At 41.5% G+C, this 23,674-nt stretch overlaps 1 protein-coding gene across 3 annotated transcripts in view; it reads right to left on the bottom strand.

Moving 5' to 3' along the window:
- Window positions 1-23,674, bottom strand: part of GXYLT2 (glucoside xylosyltransferase 2) — an 89,938-nt gene that overhangs the window by 10,724 nt on the left and 55,540 nt on the right. For 2 of the 3 annotated variants that reach the window (XM_081528316.1, XM_081528317.1), the window contains 3 exons: window positions 23,475-23,598; window positions 11,688-11,860; window positions 4,242-6,840 (listed from right to left, as the gene is read on the bottom strand). In XM_081528316.1, the coding sequence (XP_081384442.1) occupies window positions 6,658-6,840; window positions 11,688-11,860; window positions 23,475-23,598 (480 nt within the window). In that variant the 3' untranslated portion in view covers window positions 4,242-6,657. Of the gene's footprint in view, window positions 1-4,241; window positions 6,841-11,687; window positions 11,861-23,474; window positions 23,599-23,674 lie in introns of those variants that run through there. The other variant, XM_081528318.1, reaches the window with a different exon arrangement.

Consider the following 23,674-nt stretch of genomic DNA (forward strand, 5'->3'; position numbering starts at 1 on the left):
GAAAGGAGCTTGGACGTTATTGTAGGAGCAAAGGGGGGAAATACTGAGAAGCTTTTTACAGGATGGGGGTGGTTATGGTTTGGAGAGTTCCAGACTGAATTCAGAGCAATAAAAAAAGGCATTAGGACAACAATCCAGGTCAGAGAGAACAGAAATCCAGGAAGTTACAGTTTGAGCAGAGACAACAATAAAAAGAGAGGAAGTTGACTCAGTGACTATTCTGGAGGTACAAGCATACACCTTTTTTTGTACTAGTTTAGGTTGTTTGTACTATCACTTGCAATTGGAAGAGATGCACAAAAATCGGTTACCACGAGTGGGGTGCTTCAGTGGGGACGTGATGATTTAGTGATGAGGGAGATACGCAATCTGGGAAAGGGAAGAACCAAGAGTAATGAGCGGGTTTCTAGGATAAGGCATGGGGGCAGGGGGGTAGATGTTGGTGACATTGACAGACTTAGGGAATAATGAAGGTGGAGAAGGACGCAGGACATTATGACATCATGAACAAGGTTAGGAAGGGTACTTGTGAGTTATTAAGAGCTAAAGGGTGTGATGGGAACCAAACAGAAACAGGGTAGCTTTGGAAATGGTAAAAGCACTGATAGTGAAAGTTGCTCAGTCATGTCCAACTCTTTATGACACTATGGACTGTAGTCCATGGAATTCTCCAGGCCAAAATACTGGAGTGGGTAGCCTTTCCCTTCTCCAGGGAATCTTCCCAACCCAGGGATCAAACCTAGGTCTCCCGCATTGCAGGCAGATGCTTCACCAGCTGAGCCACAAGGGAAGCCCAAGAATACTGGAGTGGGTAGCCTATCGCTTCTCCAGCAGATCTTCCCGACCCAGGAATCGAACCAGGGTCTCCTGCATTGCAGGTGAAGCCAGAGATATTTAAGCTTTTCCACCCATGTTCCTCTAAAAAAGACAAGAAAGGCAGAACTTAAGCATGTGGACCCTCTGGTGAGTAAACATCCAACCCCATGGCAGATTAATACATTAAAATGCCATTTTTTTCAATCTGATATTCTTTAAAAATCCATCAGCCATTTGTTTACTGGAGGCAAGGGAGCCACAAACAAAGAATTTTGGGAATTTTGAAATTTCATGCTTTTGTGTTTGCTCCTCACAGCAATCTATGAGGAACTACTGGCCCAGTTCTAGTGAGTGGGAAGTCTGAAGCACTAAGACAGTCAAAAAGTTTGCCTGGGAACTTCCCTGGCTGTCCAGTGGTTAGGACTCTGTGCTTTAAATGCAGCGGGTACGGGTTCAATCTCTGATTGAGGGAGGAACTGGGATCCCGGATGCCACGTGGCTTGGACAAAACAAAGCTGTCTAGGTCACAAACAGAAAATGACTGAACTAGGATTTAAACTCAGTGTTGTCTAAATATAGAGCCTGACTCTCATATCTCACATAATTATTTGATGTGGAGTCCCAGTTATTCCAGAAAACTTTATCATACCCAGATACCTTAGCATTTTTAAATGTTTTAAAATATAAGGAGGAAACTCAGTAAATGAACAAAATACCTTCAGACTTTTAAGAGTCTAAGGATTAGGAAAAAAAAAAAAACTTTATACAGACTTGAAACTTTTGGTACGTTATTTTTTCATTATGTTACTAGCTAATAAGTCAGATTCAGTTTTTGCTAAATAAAATGTAAGAACATGAGAACTATTTTCACATTTTCTGATTTTTCTTCATTGTATATCAAGCACCTTTAAAATCCAAATAACATAACTTCCAGTGTGGTATTTTATAAACAAAGAGGATTTTTAATGATTTTTTAAAAAAGGCAAACTACATGCTAAACCAAATTTCTTTAATAGCTGAAAGGACTTAAGTATTACTATTTAATATTATCTTACAAAATAAAAGAAACACACTTCTGAAATAACACTAAAAGACAAGACTTTTTTAAAAAAAGTTTTTAATTAAAAAAAAGTAAAACAGGAGATGGCATTTAAAAATGACAAGATAGTAAGTAAATTGTATCAGTCCTTTTAATTTGCTGTAATAATTCCTTTTCTTTGGAGTGTTCTTTATTATGCTCATTTTGTCCCAAGGAAAAATCACTAAAAATTAGTTTTCCAACATAAAAAATGCATTCAGGTTCTCCTTGGGAGCAATAAACAATGGGTGTACTTTTTAGTGACAACACAAACATGTAAAACTGATGAAGCAGAAATTGCATCTGATTCTTACATGTTCGTGCATATGATGATACAAACACAAGTGCTTTTATCTTGAAGACTCAAGAGAATATTTCCAGTTTTGACTTGTGAAAATTTCTGTAGTTGCCAGAGAAATCTCATTAGGTTTATTGGGTTGGCCAAAAAATTCGTTCAGGGGTTTGTTTGTTTGGGTTTTTTTTTGGTAACCCAATAAATGCCAGCGCAGCAACTGTGAAATGATTTCAACTCAGGTGTCACTATCAATGATTCTTCAATTCGCAGAGCACAACAAATACTGGGATTTTCTTTAAAAAACATGTGAGGTGTATGTGTGGTACATATTGTGTAATTTTTAAAAATTTTTGGAAAATTCTCACCATAAAGATTTGATTTTAGGATTAGAACCTAGTTCGGCCTGCACAGGGATCCCCAAGTGCTGTGGCTCTGCCACTGATGCCAAGCATCTTGGTCCCACTGAGAAGCTAACATCGAAAACAGGAAGGGAAAGGCAAAAATGAAAAACAGGAAGATGAAAAAGTAGGAGAGAAATGGAAAGACATAAAAACAATTGCTTACCATACTAATAAATGAGGATATAATGATTTGTACTCCTATGACATTAAACATAATTCTGAATTCAATCATGAAATCACGTTCATGTTGGTTTATCCAACACCTGAGATTTATCCTTTTTGTATAAGTATTAAGCAGTATTATATCTAATCCTAAATTTGTATGTATGTTGTGCCATCTTCAGGGTGGGTTGGAATGATTACTCCATTATTAGATCACTATTTTGTGACTGTGAATAAGGTTTTGTATGGTTTGCTCGTTTTATAAACACCATAACTGCAATGAAATAAATACAAACCTCTACAAGTCCATATAAATATCCATGTCAACAACAAATTCAGGAAAAGTCACAACCATTTGGAGTGGAAGCACTGAATATGGAATAGACGTTTCAAATAAATAGTTAAGCTTAGAGCAATATATCCTAAATGCTAAATTGTTGTTTTGGAAGCTGAAAGAAAACTTAGATTTTCTAGCCAATTTTTCAGATATTGGAATTTCTAATGTAAGTCACAATTTCAGAGATTTATATTGGGAAAAGAAAAACTCAGCAAGAAAAATATGGTTGGAATTTCTAGTGATTTGCTATTGAAAGTCTCAATATCCATGCACACAAAAATATTACATTTTGCTATTAGAAAGTGTTCTTGCATTCTCAATGGTACTCTGTAGTCATGCATTAAGCAGGATTTTAAAGGACACCAGGAAAGGACAGGACAAGATAGGAGGATAGAAGAAGCCCAGTCTCAAGCTCATCCCACAGATGAGCAATGTGCCATATGGGGCAGTGTCACCTTCTGGCAGACTTCAGACCACAAGTTTCAGGAGTCTGCTGCATTAAAATCTGTGGTTATCATATTTCAAAGGCGTTAATGTAGTAGTTTTATGGAAATTATCAAAAGCAGAGAAAATACTGCCACATGGGTAACATGCTAACTATAGAAAATAATTAGCACTTTTAGGCAGTGGGGATTGGAAGATCAGTTTTTCTACATTATCCACCAAACTCATCTAACAGTTTTCAGAATACAGCAAAGGAATTTCCAAGCAGAAAACCACACCACATTCTAAGGATTCATGGGCTCATAATGCATCATTCTAGAATGTTCTAGAGTCTTATCACTGCTCTTTGCTGGAAATCCTATTGTGTATCTTCAGACTAGAACCAATAATTGAGAGCTGCGGATAAACCTGGCTCCCATACAGGAAAACGCATCGCTGTATTTCAGGTCTTTACAAGCAGATGTTTTTGTGGGGCTTGCCAAGAGAGGAAAGAAACTACTTCAGGTCTGTGAGCCACCAACAAATCTGAATGACATCGGTGGGGGTTACTGGGCATATTGAACAAGCAGGAAGAAAACTTGAATGGAAGTCAGGGAATCATCTCACATCCTGGCTCTTTCACCAAAACTCCATTTGTGGGTATACAGGATACATTTTCCCCATCCAAAAGACAATCCAGAAATTCTCCCACAGGCTTTAGAAATCAAATAATGAATGATGTCACCTTTAGTGGTAAAATGAGGAAACATAAAATACAACAGCAAAGATAGAGTTTCACATCATAACGGTAATTTCCCTTAACATAAATAACAAACCACAGGCCATCCAACTTGTCAAAAGGAAAGTATGGGTTATTACTCAACCATTTTAGATTTAAACTTGTTACTATCGTACACTGCTGCATACTAATGTTTATCGATCCTGATACATTCTTTGGTAGTGCTGAGGTTTTTGTATTTTTTTTTTTCACGGTAAGACTTTTTCTCCTGTTATAGAACCTATCGCTCAGTCGTGTCCGACTCTTTGTGACCCCACAGACTGTAGCCTACCAGGCTCCTCCATCCATGGGATTTTCCAGGCAAGCGTACTGGAGTGGGGTGCCATTTCCTTCTCCAGAGGATCTTCCCAACCCAGGGATCAAACCCGGGTCTCCGGCATTGCAGGCAGACGCTTTACCGTCTGAGCCAACAAGGAAGCCCTATGATATCTTACTGCCTTCCAATATATAGGATATCTATCATATTTGCATTACCAAAACAAAACATTTTCCTTTTAAACCTTCAGATAGTTGTCTATCTGTGATGAAAAAATAAAAATTTTGTTCCTCAAAATTTCTCTGTAAAACAGGATGTATCTTATACATATCTGTGTGTCTTATAGAACAGTAATGATATCGGATATGTTTCCTTGTATTACAATTTCCCTATTTGCCCAGTGGAGATGATGCAGGTCTCTACCAAGTTCACTAGGCTGTTGCAAACATCAAGGAGATCAATTATGCACACGTTTGTAGAGATAAATAAAGCATTATGCAAAATGCCCTTATGCTAATAGCAGCTACTAGCGATTAAGTTAGATCCCTTTGGGTAAAGAATAGAACTTCCTGTACTGTAGCTAGGTGATAAGACCTGCCTGGTTCCTTGGCTTACAGCTGGATAACCCTAGAGAAGGAAAAAAAAACAACTCAGATCTTTCTAAGGCTGGTAGGAAGATCAATTTTCTTGCCAATGGAATCCACTGAACTGTTTATTCGTACATATTACATTCCAACTTGGCCTTTAATTTCCACCTATTGCCCAAGAGTTTAAAGAGACATGGCCACACCTACCAAAGTAAGAGATAAAATGCTTTTGTCTCTGGGTAAACACAAAATCACATCTCTGCTAAATAGACTGCTTAGGTTTAACATCACTACTGAATTTCTCCTTTCAGAAGCTGAATAGACATGTCTTATGATTGGGAAAAAGATGCCTGGATAGGATCACTGACTCAATGGACAGGAGTTTGAGCAAACTCCGGGAGATAGTGAAGGGCAGGGAAGCCTGGCGTGCTGCAATCTTCGGGGTCGCAAAGAGCTGGACACAACTTGGTGACTAAACAACAACAAACAATTTTTCTTTAAAAAAAAAAAACCCAGATATGCTTCACCCTTTATCACTGCTCAAATGGCTAAAATTTGAATGCTCCTCCCATATTTATTTTAAGTAGAAGCTTTATTGCTTTGTCAGGCAAAGGGGGACAGAGCTGGGTCCTGCCTGAAAAACTAAGTGCCTCAACCTTAAAGAATTGATGAGGGGTTTTATAACAATGGTTCAAGGGTGGGATCTCTGACAAGACTAGGGTGTGTGCACAGCTTGTACTCCCTTAATCTCATCTCAATCGGTCTCCTAATCTTGACGAGCTTCTCTGTCCCAGACACATTTTAAATAAAGCACTGTAAACATAATCATTTTGTGTAAATTTTAGTCTCCTACATAAAAATGTCAGCATAGGATTCAACTTTTATTTAGACTACCTGTTTTAGATACATTATATGATGGAAAAGACAAGCAGCAAATAAATACAGAAGCAGGGGAAAAAAGGCTAGATGAGACTACACTACGAAATCTTTTCCCTAGTTGATAGGATTATGGCTAATCTCATCTTGATTTTGGTCCACTGACCTATAGATCCTCTAAAATTTTTAAAAGTTTGTTTGCTTTATAATAAGCATGTATTACTTTTATAACAAGGGGTAGGGGGAACCAATTGCATAGAAAGAGTCTCAAGAAAACTGGATAAAATATACCACAACAGATGTCGCTGCCATCGTCTCTGACATTTGGGAACTGGAAGGCTCACAAGAGTTCCTTTTCACAGCTAGCTCAACCTGCTTCAACAATGTTAAGTGAGCAATAATACCATTTTAAAAAAAAACAAAACAGATAAATAGCATTTTAGGAAAAAAAACCTAAAGCATATTTCCTTTTAGGAGCAACTAATTTAGCAACATTTAATAAGGCTGTTAAAACTCAATTGTCATAGAGCACCATGAAATAGTCACACAAAAGAGATCCAGGCAGCTTGAAGATGAATATTTCCTCGTTCATGAGATGCCTAATTGACTTGTGACAACATGAAATACTCAGTGCATCTGGTTGGGGCCAACATGGATGATGACGTGTTTCTCATAGGCCCTTTTCATTGTTTTCTCAATTTGCTTCAGAAAAACTTGTGGAATTCGTCCACATAAAGTGTGCACAGTCTCCAAAAACTTCAGCTGAAGAGGGTAATACATGGATTGAAAGAGATTGTCTTGAAAGGGAAACTGAAAGATGAGTGGGGAAAAAAAAGGAAACGTTTATTTTAGTTACTGAAATGCCATTTAAAAAGGAAACAACTTACTGGGAAATGACATAGGGAATCCCTGGAAACACGCAGTCACAGCTAGTATGTTTTTAGATGCAGTGGGAAGGAGCTCCAGGGACCAAAGTTCAAACCCTGATTCAATCCTGTGCAACCCCCGGCCGTCATTTACCCTTTTGGGGGCTCAATGCCTTTACTTTAAAAAAAAAAAAAAAAAAGATGATTTATTTGTGTTCTAAAAGCTCTTAAAATTTAAGAGTCAAGTCTTGGGTTGGACAAAAAGTTCGTTTGGGCTTTTTCCGTACCATCTGATGGAAAAGCCCAGAGGAACCTTCCGACCATCCCAATGTATTTCCCAGAACAGGATGTTCTATATACCACGCTCTTGCTGAGGAGATCAAGATTCACGTACAAACAACAAGATCTTAAGTATACAGCACAGGGAACTATATTCAATATTCTGTGACAAACCATAATGGAAAAGAATAAGAAAAAAAACACATATGTATAACTGAATTACTTTGCTGTACAGAAGAAATGAACACAACATTGTAATCAACTATACTTCAATAAAATTGAAAAAAAAAGGTTCAAGTAGATACTTGAAATCTACTACAATAAAACACTGAATTCTTCATATTTGTTGCCTTTATAGCAATGTTAATAAAGGAACTACAGTGATCTCATGAAGTCCAGAGTTTAACAACTACTAGTGAAATGTATCATCAGTGAACTTTATTTTAGTAATTTAGGTACTGAATATTGGTTGTTGCTTTTATCCCATTTCATGCTTTAAAAAGATTATCCTGCTTTCCTATGGAATATGTCTGTATTCTCCCAAATCAATCTTTCAGACTACCTAATTATGAGCATGAGTCAAAGTTTTATTACAATCTCAGCAAAAGGGGAAAGGCCTCCCGTTAGGTCAAGTCAAAGATTCACTGTTGGCAAGGACATTTTAAACAAAAAGACTAGAGAAAGAAAAAAAAAAGGAAAACAAGAATGATGAAAAGTCAGAATACTATTGCCTGACAGCAGAGTGGGTGGGTGTGTAGTTTCCCAAAACAAGCTTTAATCCGTTCAAGTTCATCAGAAATATTGCTTAAGCGAGTTTATCAGAAATGTGATTTTCTTCCCAGAAGGAGGTTAAGGTTCTGTCCCAGACTATGTTTGGGAGACTTTTTCTTTCACAGCATAATTTAGACCACTGATACACTTCTTCTGGGGTTTCCCAGATGGCTCAGTGGTAAAGAATCTACCTGCAGATGCAGGCAATGCAGGAGACGCAGGAGAAGCCGGTTCGATCTCTGGGTCTGGAATCCCCTGGAATAGGGAATGGCATCCCACTCCAGTATTCTTGCTGGGACAATCCCATGGACAGAGGAGCCTGTCGCGCTACAGTCCATGGAATCACAAAGAGTCAGACACACTGAGCATGAACGAAAACTTTCCACCACCGTCTCCCCCGGTGACAGAAAAAGAATAGGTTGAAACAATGGATTCGTCTCTGATTCCTCTCTTTCCCCGTATCCTTCATCTAGTCCATCAGCGAGTGCCATCAACTCTGTCTCCACAACGTATCTGGAATCTGGCCCCTTCCTCCCATCCTCCTAACACCGCACAAGTACCTGCCGACCCCATCTCTCACCTGGATGGTTGTAATCAGCCTCATAAGTGGCCTTTGTGTCTTCACTGGTGCAGCCCTTCCACCAGTTACCAAGCAGGTATTTTTAAAGCATAAATCAGAGCACATCATTTTCTTGCAGGGGCTTCCCACTGCAATTAGAATAAGATTCAAACTCCTCTCTTTCCCCAAAGGTTCAATGAGATCTGGAACTCTCCGTGCTCATCTCCTGCTCGCTCCCCTTTCCGGTCATTCTGGTTACTGGCCTCTTCCCACAAACTTATTCCTGCCTCAGGGACTTTTCCGCCTTATTTCTTCTACTTGGCATGATCTCCCCCTAGATTTCCCCAGGGCTGCCTCCAGGGATCAAGGCTCAGGCTGGGCAGAGGCATCCCTGAGGACCTGAGCTTGTGAATCCTCCTCTCCATCCAGGGTGGCCATTACCCTGCTCTTGTCACCTTTTAATCTCTCACTGTCTGAAAGCACTTCTATTATTTCTTGGTTTATATGAGTATTGTCTGGCTTCATCCACCCAGAATATACGGTTCATGAGGAGCGGGTTTTATTGGTCTTGGTCTTGCTGACTTCTGAGTTCCTAGAATCTAGACTGTTCCTACGTTAAATAGGCTCTTCACAGATGATTGCTGGAAAAGTTACTGGCAGAATGTCTGCTTGGCATGTAACTTTCCTTGGGTCATAGTGCGAGCAGATCGTACCTCCCCTTCACAGAAACATACAGGCAGGGTTAGGGTGTGTGAACATGAGTTGGGGGAGAAAAGGGGAGGAGATGGGATGGGAGAGGAGGAGGGAAAGAAAGAGAAGGGAAGGAAAGAAGGAAGAGGGAGGAGAGGGGAATATTTTCAGAGAAGAAGAAAGAAAGGAAAAAACATACAGTGAGAGGTAAGAAAAAAAAAGTGTGAACCTGTTATCATGCAAACAACTCTATTAACTGTTGAGCACAACTCTACATCAGGCACTGTACTGAGAAGTGTAAACACTATCATTATGAATTCCAGCAACACCTTTTAGAGAATATTATCTCCATTTCACAGATGAGGAAACTGAGGCCCAGTAAGGCAAGAACAGGCTTCCTTGGTGGCTGAGTGGTAAAGAATCTGCCTGCCAACACAGGAGATGTGGCTTTGATCCTCGGTCCAGGAAGACTCCCCTGGAGAAGGAAATGGCAACCCACTCAAGCATTCTTGCCTGGAGAATCCCATAGAGTCTAGAGTACTATAGTCCATGGGGTCGGAAAGAGTTGGACATGACTTATAGATTGAACAATAACAACAAAAGGCAAATCAGAGAGCTAGTAACTAACCAGAAAGGGATAATATTGGGATCTGAACCCATGTCTACTGATGCCCAAAGCCAAGCCTTGACCCCATTGCACTGTAGTGCACAGTGGTTGAGTGAAGAAATATGTCTTTTTATGATGAAGTCTGTCCATATTTACTCGAGTTTCAGGATGGGGTTAGTGACAGTCCCGGTTGAAATGAATGAGAATTGAAGGAGAATTGTCTTTTTAGGCCCAACTGAGGAAAATCAGTTAGTGTATTAGCCAGGATCCTTGCTGAAACATTTATTTGGCCTATTTTCTGATCCACCCAGAAAACAAACAAGACCGAGTGTAATTCTAGAAGCACAGTTGCTCAATCCCAGACCAGGGATGACAGATCACAAAACAACCCAAGGCGTGGTTCTGACGTCCACGTCTGCGGCAGTCTTCTTTAACTTCCCTGTGTACTCCTGAATGGGTTTGCACCTGGAGTCAGTCTGAATACCTAAATGCGACATCACTAAGTACAGAACATATTTTCTATGTAATTAAATCAGCAGGAACTTGGGGAAGAAAGACGTGTTAGCTTATAGGTACATGAAATATTTTCCTTCCACAGAAGACAATTCTGGGGATTCTAGAACTGGAATTCTCTGGGATTCTCTTTGCGTGCATGCATGTTAAGCGGCTTCAGTCATGTCCAACTCTTTGTGACCCTATGGACTGTAGCCCACCAGTCTCCTCTGTCCATGGGATTCTCCAGAGAAAAATACTGGAGTGGGTTGCCATGCCCTCCTCCAGGGGATCTTCCTGACCCAGGGATGGAATCAGTGTTCTCTTATATGCTTTGCAAAATGCTTATCTTCATACATGCAAAAATGTATGAAATATTACTATATTGCAGAGTTCACCCCTACCAAAGCCTGTTCACGAATCATGAGGGTTCTTGGATACTCAAGAAAAAACCCTGTAATAAAATCTACATGCAGTATGTCAGGAGTTGACAATTTTTTGCCGTAAAAGGCTAGATAGTAAATATTTCAGATTCTGTGGGTCATACAGTCTATCACAGTGACTCATCTCTGCTTCTGCACCATAAAAGTGGCCACAGACAATACAGACATGAATGGTTGTCACTATGCCCTGACACAACTCTATTTATGAATGAAGAAATTTGAATTTCATAAAACTTTATGTCACAAACTATTCTTCTGTTTTTTCCCAGCTCTTTAAGAAACCATGCTTACCCCACATGTCTTACAAAAACAGACCACATTTGGCCCAATAAGTGCCCCAAGTTGGATGACCCCTATAGTCCTGTTTTTTGGAATGAAAGTTTCAAAAGAGAAATCTCTGAAAGTAGCTGTTGCTGGTTTTCCCCCAGCAACTTCAAGGTGAAAGGCAACGTGGAAAGCTGCATTTCCAAAGTGTGCAACCAATAGTAGGTAGGACTTGACTGTTACTTCGGTTTGGTTCCGTGCCTAACTGACCACCTTGACACTTGTTTGTTCAACAGGCTGGAGCTGACAACCAGGCACCATGCTTAGCTTGAGTTGAACAATATAATTTTATTTTAATTGTATTAATATTATGTTTACCCTAACCTATGATCCTTTATTATGGCAAATGGCACAGGGTTTCTCTTTCTGATAGGATATTTCTGCCTTCAGTGAACTTATTTCAGGGGAAAAAAATGAGTGACTTACTTGGAAATATTAAGTCAAGAGTGAATAAGGTACAGTATCAGGTAGCAAGAGCCGCAATGTGACTGATACTGGGGAAAACTGGTATAATTCAATGCTTCTGCGGAATTATTTGACCTTCAGAGGGATGGGTAACCAAAGTGTGTGCACTGCATCACACTGATAAGCACGTGCTTGCTGAATGGGGACAGGAACACACTTACATCTCGGATCGCCTCATAGAGTGCTTTGAAAGTTGGCTGCTTCTCGTCATGGTAGACACCTCGATTCCCATGCAGGACAGACACACCCTCCCGCTCCGCCTCTCTGCAATTGCTTCCATACATGCAATGATCAGGACGGTAGTTCCACTGGCAGGGGAACACGTAGAGACATTCTGGTGGTGACAAGAGAAAGACACAATCAATGCCAGTGATGAAACCAACATTTCCATAAACTGCACACCACACAGGATTTCAAAGCCCGTGAGTGATTTGTGACTTGTAGCCCAGGTTTTGCCATGTTTGTCAATAGTCTGAGTTCAGGAATTGAAGGATCATGCATTAGTGATGTTGGAGGCCTTGCCCCAAAGAGAAGGGTAATATAGCATCTTGGACAAGAAGGCAAACAAAGGCAGCAGACAGCTTGAGACAGAATCCCAACTCTGTGGATCAAAAACAGTGCAACCTAGGTCCAGGGACGTAATCGCCTTGTGTTTCAGTTTCCTCATCCACAAGATGGATGTAATACGATTGTCCCATTATTGATGATTCAGTTTTTTAAAAGCTCGTGTAAAATGCATAGCAGAGGGCCAAGCACTCAGCTGTGGCCCACAGTGTTAGCAGTTACAATCAACTCTTTGGAAAGGTTTTGTGAAATGGACCAACCTGAAAAATTAGAGTCAAGAGTGAAGCAAAGGTTCCTCTTCAGATTAAAAAGCAAGCAAGCAACAGAAACAGAATGAAGGAAAACAAACAAAATACTACAACAGCAAAAAACAACAACAAAAAACCCCCCAAAACAAGAAACAACCTACTCAACATAAAAGCAAAATAAAAAGAGTTCCCCCACCCCCTCAAAAAGAAGTCTCCATGTCTGGTGATTATGTACACTGTGGGTGAGCATGTCCACATGTGTACCTGTGTGTCTGAATCTTTTCACAGGTTCTTAGCCAGCGGTGATGCTATTCCAGTCTCTTAGGGCCATCTGGCAGTGTTTGGAGGGAGATATTGGTCATCATACGTGAGGCTGCTATTGGTGTCTAGTAGGTAGAGACTAGGGATGCTGTAAACAACCTCAATGAACAACACAGCCCCCACCACAGTAGTAGCACCAAGGTCAAGAAACTCAGCTCTGATCCTGTTGGACTCAGTCAATTTCCTCTTGGTGACTAGGATTATAAAATTAGCAAAAAGTTCATAACCCTCAAGCTTCCTGGCTCCTCTTTCCTGTGCCTTTAAGGGCTGGACCTAGAGGAGGATGGATCAAAGTTCTCTGCAAACGTGTGTCGCTCATCATGAGAAAGACCTTGTGTGAGAACACAGAAGGCTTGGAGCAAGTCTATTACTGATGTCAGAAAAGCATTATGAAGACGCGTTGTTGATTAGGTTGATGGTATTTCCTTCTTATGGAAAGGACTGCTGCTTAGAGGTTATTTACAGAAAGCTTCAACATGGAAAGCAAAGAATGAAAACATCACTATACATCCCCTCTGGCAGACGGTGTGAAGTATTTCCACCGCTCAGAATTGACAGGCCACTGTGTAATTCCCTGGCAGTCTAGTGTTTAGGACTTGGAACTTGCACTGCCAAGGGTTCAGGTTTAATGCCTGGTCGGGGAACTAAGAGCCTGCAAGTTGCATGGGGCAGCCAAAAAACAAAACAAAATGAAAAACTTACAGACCACTGTGACACCAAAGCACCTTCTAATCCCTAACTGTTCACAAAACACTGTGCGATTTTCCTTTTCTTGGGAGAACTCCATTCCACCATGATGCGTCTCTTACTTTCACTCACCTCCATGCTTGCACATACGTAATCCACACCTGGGGGAGAGTGGTGCTCACCCTGAAATCATACTATCAGGATGTGAATCCCAATTCCTTTATTAGCTGTGTGACTTCCTGTACTTCAGTGCAGAGGGTGGATGTGAGGATGGTGGGAGTGAAAATATCTAAATGTACTTTTGTGCTTCTGAACTGCAGCCTGATGCCAGCACAATAGCTGCCCTTTATAACCCAAAGAGTCATGCACCTGCCAATAACTCTGCTGAATGAACTGCCCTAGACCCTATCTCTAATTTGGTAAACACATGGATTGACAGAATCAACACATATTTATTGAATCCTTGCTATATGTACAGGTCCTGCCATCATGGAGTTTAAGGTTGGTGATGAAGGTTTTGGCCTCCTCCTAAGTAGCGAAAGGACTCTACTACACACACATACACACACACAACCCCCCAAACAAACAAACAAACAAAAATCCCCCAATTTTTCCTCTCTTTGCAGCCTTAGAAGACCAAGCCCATTTAGGGCATTGTTCAAAGGCAAAACACAAACCCACGGAGGCTAAACAATATGCTACTAAATAACCAATGAATCACTGAAGAAATTAAGGAGGAAATTAAAAAATACCAAGAGACAAATGACATTGAAAACACAACAATCCAAAACCCACGGGACAGAGCAAAAGCAGTTGTGACATGGAAGTTTATAGTAATACAATCTTACCTCAACAAACAATAAAAATCTCAAATAAATGACCTAATCTTACACCTAAAGCAACTAGAGAAAGAAGAATAAGCAAAGCCCAGACTTAGTAGAAGGAAAGGGATCATAAAGATCAGAGCAGAAATAAATGAAGCAGAGACGAAGAAAACAATAGCAAAGACCAATAACACTAAAAAGTTGGTTGTCTGAGAAGATAAAAACAAAACTGATAAACCCTAAGCCAGACTCATCAAGAAAAAAAGGGAGAGGATTCAAATCAATAAAATTAGAAATGAAAAAGGAGACGTTGCAATGAACACCACAGAAATACAAAGGATCATAAGCAACTACTATGAGCAACTATATGTTAATAAAATGGACAACCTAGAAGAAATGGAGAAAGTCTCAGAAAGGTACAATCTTCTACGACTGAACCAGAAAGAAACAGAAAATACGAACAGACCAATCGCAAGTACTGAAATGGAAACTGTGATTAACAATCTTCCAACAAAGTCCAACACCAGATGGCTTCACAGGCGAATTCTATTAAACATTTAGTGAAGAATTAACATCTACCCTTCTGAAACTTCCAAAAGGATTTGAAATGAGACAGATTCATACGTTCAGTAGGTTCAAAATTGACTTCTACCATCTTCTAGCTCTAAAACCTTGGGTGATTTGCTGAAAAGCTTGACCTCAGCTTAGGAGCACTTGTTGTTTAGTTGCTAAGTCCTGTCTGACTCTTTTGCAACCCCAGGGACTGTAGCCCTCCAAACTCCACTGTCCACGGGATTTCCCACACAAGAATAGTAGAGTGGGTTGCCATATCCTTCTCCAGGGGATCTTCCCCACCCAGGGATTGAACCCTCCTCTCCTGTATTGATAGGCAGATTCTTTACCACTGAGCCACCACAGAAGCCCTTATCATGTGTCAGTCATGACCTAACAGCAGAGAGGGTGAGAGCAAGTTCTGGAGTCAATCTGTTGAGACTGAATACAGCTCTCTGCCATGAGTTGCATGGACTCAAGCAAATTACACAACTTTTTCTGGGCTTCAGCTTCATCATCTGTAAAAGGGGGAAGAATAGTAAATATCACTTGTAGAATTTGAGAGAGTATTAAATGAGTTCATGTCTAGAAGTACTTGGAACAGCGCTCAGCACATAGGAGGTACACCATATATGTAAGCTGCAATCACTACTATTAACACTGTTATTGCCATAATAAGTACTACCGAATTAGGCTGCTAGAAGGATAAAACAAGATAAGTTACAAGGAACGAGCCTAGCATAGTTCCTGACACATAGTACATGGGTGGTAAATGTTTTACAGCAGTTGCCTCTAGACCTGCAGGTGGCCAGGCTTTCTTAACCTTTCAGGAGTCACAGACCTCTCTGGGAATCTCATGAAGGCTTTAGATTCAGACTTTAGAAAAATATATGAGGAATATTTGCTTACAAGTTTAGGGTTGTGTAGATCTCCTAAAGACCAGCTAAGAATGCCAGCTACTGAAAGCCACATGTGAAATTTGGTCCAGACAGAATTCAATTAACCTGTTTACCTTCCCTTCAGAATGTTGCAGGGAAAGAAACACAAAACACATTGAGAATAGAATTGAAACAAGTATTTGTTCGCCATAAGGCAAGGCACTGGTGTCACTGGGTGATAAGGCGCTGCCTCTGCACTTGGGGAATTTATACTCTTGTAAGGGAGCTAGTATAGAAATGAACACGTTTTATCAGAGTTCATAGAAAGGAAGGCATTTCAGTAAAGCTTTATTTAAACTCAGATGTATAGTAAGGATAGCATTCTGACAGTTAGAAATAGAAGCCTGGAAGAGCTTTTAAGGAGGAGAAAATAGCCTGATGATGGTGAAGAGTTTGGAAGTCAGAGTGTGTTTTAGCAAAGATAAGGCATTTAGTTTTTCAGAGCAACTCATTTCTGCAAAAGGTTAAGCTAATGGTAGGAAAGCTGTCATATAAATAGACTTCTTTGATCTAAGATATTCAAAAAATACAAATCTATGTATTAGGTTGCAAGTAACCAACTATGATTCTAACTTGTGAGGCAAAATAATTTTTTTTCCTTTGGAAAGAAAGGAGATAGCTCATAAAAAAAAAAAAATGGGTTTCCCTGGTGTCTCAGATGGTAAAGAATCCACCTGCAATGCAGGAGAGCTGGGTTCAATTCCTGGGTTGGGAAGATCCCCTGGAGGAGGGTGTGGCAACCCACTTCAGTAATCTTGCCTGGAGAATCACCATGGACAGAGGAGCCTGGTGGGCTGCAGTCCATGGGGTTGCAAAGGGCGGACACAACTGAGCAACTAACTACACACAGCACAGCTCATAAAAATCAGACAGAAAGCTGAACTGGGGCTGGAAGTGGGGCAGGTCCTGGGATCCAGGACTAATGAAAGTCAGCTTCTCAGCACTGCTGTCAGGATGAACCAGCCTTGCCTACTTTCTGCTCTTGGGTTCCCAGACTCAGGTTCCCAGGAGATGGTCTGATGGTTTAGTGCAAGTCAGGGGCAGGCAGGGCTCTAGCTGCATGGGATGAGGGAAGAGTTCCCTGAGAAATTCCCCTGAGAAACTGGGTGCTGTTAGTAAAAGAAAGGGCAATCAAGAGTGCACAGGCAAAAATAACAGATGTGCAGCCTGGGTGGGAGGGGAGTTTGGGGGAGAATGGATACATGTATACGTATGGCTGAGTCCCTTAGCTGTTCATCTGAAACAATCACAATATTGTTAATCAGCTACGTGTGCGAAGTCACTTCAGTCATGTCTGACTCTTTTGCGACTCTATGGACTGTAGACCACTAGGGTCCTCTGTCCATGGGATTCTCCAGGCAAGAATACTGGAGTGGGCTGCCATGACCTCCTCCAGGGGATGTTCCCGACCCAGGGACCGAACCAGTGTTCCTTACATCTCCTGCACTGGCAGGTGGGTTCTTTACCATTAGCATCACCTGCTGCTGCTGCTGCTGCTGCTGCTGCTAAGTCGCTTTAGTCGTGTCCGACTCTGTGCGACCCCATAGATGGCAGCCCACCAGTCTCCACCGTCCCTGGGATTCTCCAGGCAAAAACACTGGAGTGGGTTGCCATTTCCTTCTCCAAAGCATGAAAGTGAAAAGTGAAAAGTGAAAGTGAAGCCGCTCAGTAGTGTCTGACTCTTCACAACCCCATGGACTGCAGCCTACCAGGCTCCTCCGTCCATGGGATTTTCCAGGCAAGAGTACTGGAGTGGGTTGCCATTGCCTTCTCCCATCACCTGAGAAGCCCATAATCAGCTATATCCCAGTATAAAATAAAAAGTTTTAAAAAAAACAACCAGATGTGCTTTTTTATTCACAGATACATTTGATATGGGTCACACTGTGAAACCTCCAAGTGATTAATGTGTGAAGGAGGAGGAGAGGGGCTACACCAGCATCCTGGGGTGGGCTGAAGATGGTATACTTCTAAGATCAGCTGATGAACACGTTGTGTGGATTACTCATGGTAATTTGGCACATAATCAATAACTATTCCAAAATGAATCTAGTTTAAGCAAGATTATCACAGCTGTCAAAACCTAATGTTTAAAAAATGACAGCACCATGAAATGTGCAAATTATTTTCTTTCCACTGCTGAGGAAATAATACAGTGAATGGTTTTTAAATTCCAAATCCCAATGCTTTAAACTCCTGCAATTTATTAAAAAAATTTTTTCCAGCCAGTCTCTCTGGGTCTTTGCTATTTTTCCTCTCCATTTTATATAGATCAAGCAGGTCATTAATTGATTATTTATGAGATTAAAATCCCTTAGTGATCCCTTCAGGAGTCTACATTTATTTCCACAGCCTTCTAACTATTTGCAAAGGACTATGTGAACTGATCGCTCCTTACAGTTCTGATCATTTCCTACTCTTGGAGTCTCTAAGATGATGGAAAAGTTTACGTCTGATCATTTTTAACTTTCTGGTGAAATAAGCTTGCTACTTACCTACTATATTCTATCAACAGATCAGAGGCTGTTTGCATTCCTCAGAGCGATTTGTTTGTTGTTTTGTTTTTTAATGTCTTATTCTGAAACTAGGCTTTCCCAGCCTCCTCTTCTTCCTTATTCCAAAAGCACCTTGTTCGAGAAAAGGGCAGTTCGTTTCTCCATGAAGTCACCTTTGATCACACAATCTGAAGAAGCAACCCTTTCTCCCCAGCCCTGACAGTGGCTCGCTCAACCTCACACTTGTTTTCTTCACAGTATTGATCACTGTTGGTGATTCTGAATGACTCGTTTCTATTCTTTGCAAGTCGATCTCTCCCAATAAAAGGAGGAACTCTGTCTCCTCTGTTTGCTGCCATATGCCCACTGCCTAGCCCTGGGGCTGGCACCCAGTAGGTGTTCAAAAGATAGCTGCTGAAAGGGAGAACAAAAGCTTATACCTTCCTCCATCCTCTGTTATCTCTCTCCTCTCTCTGCTTTCTTCCTTTCGTTTATCTCCCCACCATCCCTTCCTCTCACATTCCTGGCTGTGCTCTTTCTCTCTGATTTCCTTCCCTCTTTCACTTCAGTCTATTAATCCCATTCCTCCAACCAGTCAATACACCTCTGAAGATCAACTCCATTTGGTCTTCAATGCACCATTTAAGGTGCTAAGACTCGCACTACAATCACTTGATGCAGACAAAGTAGACACAACTCCTTCTCGCAAGGACCCTACAATCTTCATTCTTGCACTTCAGATCAGAGTTCATGAACTTCCCAGACAATGCTCTGTTATCGGTTTCCAGGACAGGCCTAAAACCAAATCACTGAGCCTGTCCACCCCAAAACACACTCATAACTGCCAGCTGCTGGGTGTTTTTGGTGGGTGAGTATCTAGTGTGGTTGTCCACCAGGCGCAAAACTCCGGTGACTCAGACAGGATGAGAGAACAAGGCCTGACAGGGCCTCTGAAGAAGCTTGTTCCAAGTGACTGTGTGTCTTGCTCCCTGTGGCCCCAGAAAATCCTCCTGACTCCTTTGTATCAGATTCAACTCATGGACGATCTGTGTATATATTCCCCTCGTGTTTCAGCTCTTCTCTCTCTTCCTGGACAAAACCCTACCACTTCTACTGCGGTTGGATGCCCTGCCTTGTCATCTGTACTTAGTTGCTTTCATTTCCTTTCCTGCCCAAATGCACTTTTCTAGAAACTGTTTCTGAAGAAAAGACAGATCCAGGTAGTCATGTTTGAGAGAGGAAAAAGGCATGTGATCTTGTTCCCCTGGCCCCTCATGACTGGAACAAGGGCAGTCTCCTCATCAAAAAAAAAAAAAAAAAAAAAATTGGTTTAGAGCTGGCTGGGAATCAGGTGATAGGCTGGACCAGAACAATCTCACTCTGTGTCTTTCTCTCCTTCAAGAATCTAAGACATAAAAAAGAAAAAAAAAACAAAACCTATCATCATTGGTATGGACTTGTAAGGTTCTGTTGACCTGATGTTGGGCCATGTACAAGCAAAGGATACTGCAGGAGAGATGGAATGGAATCAGATGAGCAGAAGCAATAAGACAGATACCACAAGGCCTCTGAGGGATGCAGAAATCAGCTTTGGTCCTGAGTAGCTGCCCAGAGATGGTTCTCATGAGGCCTGGTATGATCTGACTCATGTGTTCATGGGACTGGTACCTGGACCCCTACTTAGCTGGTCTGAGTAGAATTTTATTCCCTGAAACCTAAGTATATTTGAATCTAAGCACATCTTTCTAAATAGGGTTCTCTGTGAGCCCTTGTCAAATTTGCCCTTTCTACAGAACTCTGCTCTTGACTCAAATTCCCCTATAAAGATGTGAGTTCAGTCTTCCATTTCTTAATGAAACTGCCTTGGCTCACTGCCAGGAGAAGTCCCGTGGCATGAGTTACCCGTGTGTCTCCCATGGGCTTCAGCTGTCACCCCATGAGTCAGTCCAGTACTCAGCACAACAATTACACACCCACAGGCATTTACTATCTAACTATACCAAGAGTTTCACAACATTTTTAAGCTAATGACTTGTAAACCCGTTTTAGCGATATGATTGGCTACGGGAAGCTATAAGAATGAAAATATTCTAGATACGGGCTCAGGTTTTGTGTGTATTGCTTCACCCATGGCAACCCTGAGAATCATAACAATAAGCATGTTTATTTCCTGAGTCATGGCCAATTTTCTCTTCCTCTCTCCTTTCCAGAGATAAAGGTAACACCTTTTTTTTTTCTCCTCAAATACTGTTTGTTCTGGTTTATAGAAAGTGCTCCCAATCAATATAAACAAAGAAAAACCTTTAATAGGATGGATATCACTGGATTTCAGGTCAAAGAGCTCATGTTTGATAAAGGATCTGAATAAAACATGAAAGATCAAAGTCAGGCCATACAAAGAACAGTCAAAGAGACACCTAATACTGACCTAAAGTTAGGAAACTCAGTTATTTACTTGCTACTGCTCAGACTCAGGATTCAGAACAACTTACTAATTATTTTATAAAATCCTTGTACTCAATGGATCTAAGATGGGCAGTGGGGTGCCATTAAATTCAGCTGGTTTTCAGATTAATTAAAGACAAGGGTCTCGGTCTAATGGCAGAACTGCTTGTGACCGCCTTTGAGTATTATTTACTCACTGAAAAGAAAGTGAAAGTGAAGTCACTCAGTCATGTCCGACTCTTTGTGACTCCATGGACTGTAGTCTGCCAGGCTCCTTCATCCATGGGATTTTCCAGGCAAGGGTACTGGAGTGGGTTGCCATTTCCTTCTCCAGGGTATCTTCCCGATCCAGGTACTGAACCCGGGTCTCTCGCATTGCGGGCAGACACTTTACCATCTGAGCTACCAGGGAAGCTTCTATTTACTCACTGATCATGTCCTCAAATACTCAGCAACAGGCTAAGAGGCTTTCTGGGGAGGCAACTGAGCAGATCTTTTGAATTCCTCAGTTTGGGAATATGGACAGATAGGCTATGGAAGAGAGTTTAAGCCACACAACAGAGAGGGAAAATGCAATAAAAAGCAGTGGTCCCCAACCTTTTTGGCACCAGAGACCAGTGTTGTGGAAGACAATTCTTCCATGGACCAGGCTTGTGGGGGCGTGGTTTTGGGATGATTCAAGCACATTATATTTATTGGGTACTTTATTTCCATTATTATTACATCAGCTCCACCTGAGAACACCAGGCATTAGATCCTGGAGACTGGGGACCCTTGAAATAAAGGACAAAATAATGCAGGAGAGAGACACATTTGGGGAAAACTGCACAGCTCTTTAGATACTCCCCTCAACTAGGAGACCTTCCCCTCCCCCACAAAGACACGGGGCTGGAGTTGGAAAGGCCTGGGCTTGTACCCCTGCTCTGGCACTCATTAGCTATGCCACAAATTATTTAACTCTCTTTAATATGGTACCTTTGTCTATAAAATGGGGATTCTATCAGAGTTCCTATGAAAATTAAATAAGAAAATGCTCAGAACAGCATCTGACACTCAGTAAATAATCAGCGTCAGTCATTATTCCTTAGCTTCAGGCTCCTGGCCAACAGGCTGCCAACATCTGTTTTCTCCCCCCTGGGAATCTGGAAGCGGGATGAAGTTAGTCTTTCCCTGTGGCTGGACCTGGAGTGTGAAACTGTGGGACTGTGCTGTGAGCACAGAATGAGAACCTTCGAAGAGAGGGATGCACAGCCTCCGTGGGAGAAGGGAAGTCCAGCCTGCGCTGCTCAGCCTTTTCCCTTTGCCTGTTTCAGGTCTTCCTGCTCAGGGTTTCTACAGGACACCAGTTTGCTTATTAAAAACAGTATCCTTTGTGTTTAGACTAACTCCAGGGGCCTTTTATTTGTAGCCAAGAGTCCTACTGACTATAACTGCTGCTGCTAAGTCACTTCAGTTTGTGTCCGACTCTGTGTGACCCCATAGACGGCAGCCCACCAGGCTCCCCTATCCCCGGGATTCTCCAGGCAAGAACACTGGAGTGGGTTGCCATTTCCTTCTCCAATGCACGAAAGTGAAAAGTGAAAGTGAAGTCGCTCAGTCATGTCCGACCCTTAGCGACCCCATGGACTGCAGCCTACCAGGCTCCTCCGTCCATGGGAGTTTTCCAGGCAAGAGTACTGGAGTGGGTTGCCATTGCCTTCTCCGGACTATAACTACACCTAGGAAAAAAAGACGGAGTCTGCTTAAGAAGAAAAAGGAGGAGGGGCTGACTTTGAAGTCCCTGTTGCTATCAGAGTGAAATGGATTAAAACACGCCACAAACCAACAGCCAAGACACCCCCTTCATCACAAGAGGTAGTATCGGGAATCTTTCCCAGAAATGAAGTCCATTACATATCAACCTGCTTTTCTTTTCCAGGATTTGCTCCTTTTTGATTCAAAGACATATGAGATTAGGCTTTATTTCAGAATTTTGTAAAAAACCAAATACAGGTACATACAGAGACAGAAGTCTTAGAAAATAGGAGCCTCTATTTCAAGATTTTTTTTTTTTTTTTTTTGGTCACATCGCATGGCTTACGGGATTTTAGTTTCTGACTGGGGATTAAACCCTGGTTCAGGGTGGTAAAAGCCCAAGTCTTAACCACTGGACCACCAGGAAATTCTCTATTTCAAGATTTTTAAAGACCAAGGAGAGACCTGAGTAGGTTATGGTGAGGAGTGATTTTTTTCCCCAGAGATCTTTCTCAAAGAGAAAACATGTTCTTGATTTCAATCACATTAAGTAAGATTGTAGTAAAGATGAAAGAAAACAAGGAAATGTTTAGCTTTAGGAGTCAATATAAAAACACAGACCAGAAACTTCCATCCCCCTTCCTTCCCCAAGTCCACCAAATCACTGATTTGAAGAATTTCTTTTGTCCCAGGTGGAAAGAAAGAGGGATATGTATTCTTGGTCCCTCTTCTACACCATTTTAACCCTGAACAAGTCCCTTCACTGTCAGGATGCCGAGAATCAAGTCCCTTCAATCTAGCAATTGTTCAGGCTATGGAGAGCCTTGTGCTTAGATTATAATGTTTTCATTTAGGTCTGTGCCACTCATTTATTTTGCCTGTACTTCTTCAAAGAATGGCATGGCAAAACCCAAAAGATATTCTTGAAAAATGGAGCCCAGTGTTGGAGGTTTCAACATTTGACCTTTCGTGTTGGCAGCGAGAGGATGGCCCATGTGAGACCCCAAGGGCGGATGAAAAGGCCCCCTTTGCAGGGGACACAGGCACAATTCAGGCTCCGCCAACACAGCCCAGGCTGGAATGTGTTCTGTGGGGTGAGGTGGGCGAACTCGTCCATGAACCACATTCTTGAGAACCTACCTGGGTTGAAATAAAAAATAATATTTAATAAGTCCTGGTCTCCCCACGTGATGGCATTCTTGTACTTCTGGTAGAGAGGGTACAGCATGTCCTCCCAAGCCAAGCCTGTTGAAATCATGCTGTTCTGGAAAAGACAAAACCATCACAGTGGCTACGGCAAGGCAAATACATCTGATCTGCTGAGTATCAGTGTACCGGGA

This window comes from Giraffa tippelskirchi, chromosome 9 (genome assembly GCF_054371585.1).
Source record: "Giraffa tippelskirchi isolate mGirTip1 chromosome 9, T2T-mGirTip1v1.2.pri, whole genome shotgun sequence".
Lineage (NCBI taxonomy): Eukaryota > Metazoa > Chordata > Mammalia > Artiodactyla > Giraffidae > Giraffa > Giraffa tippelskirchi.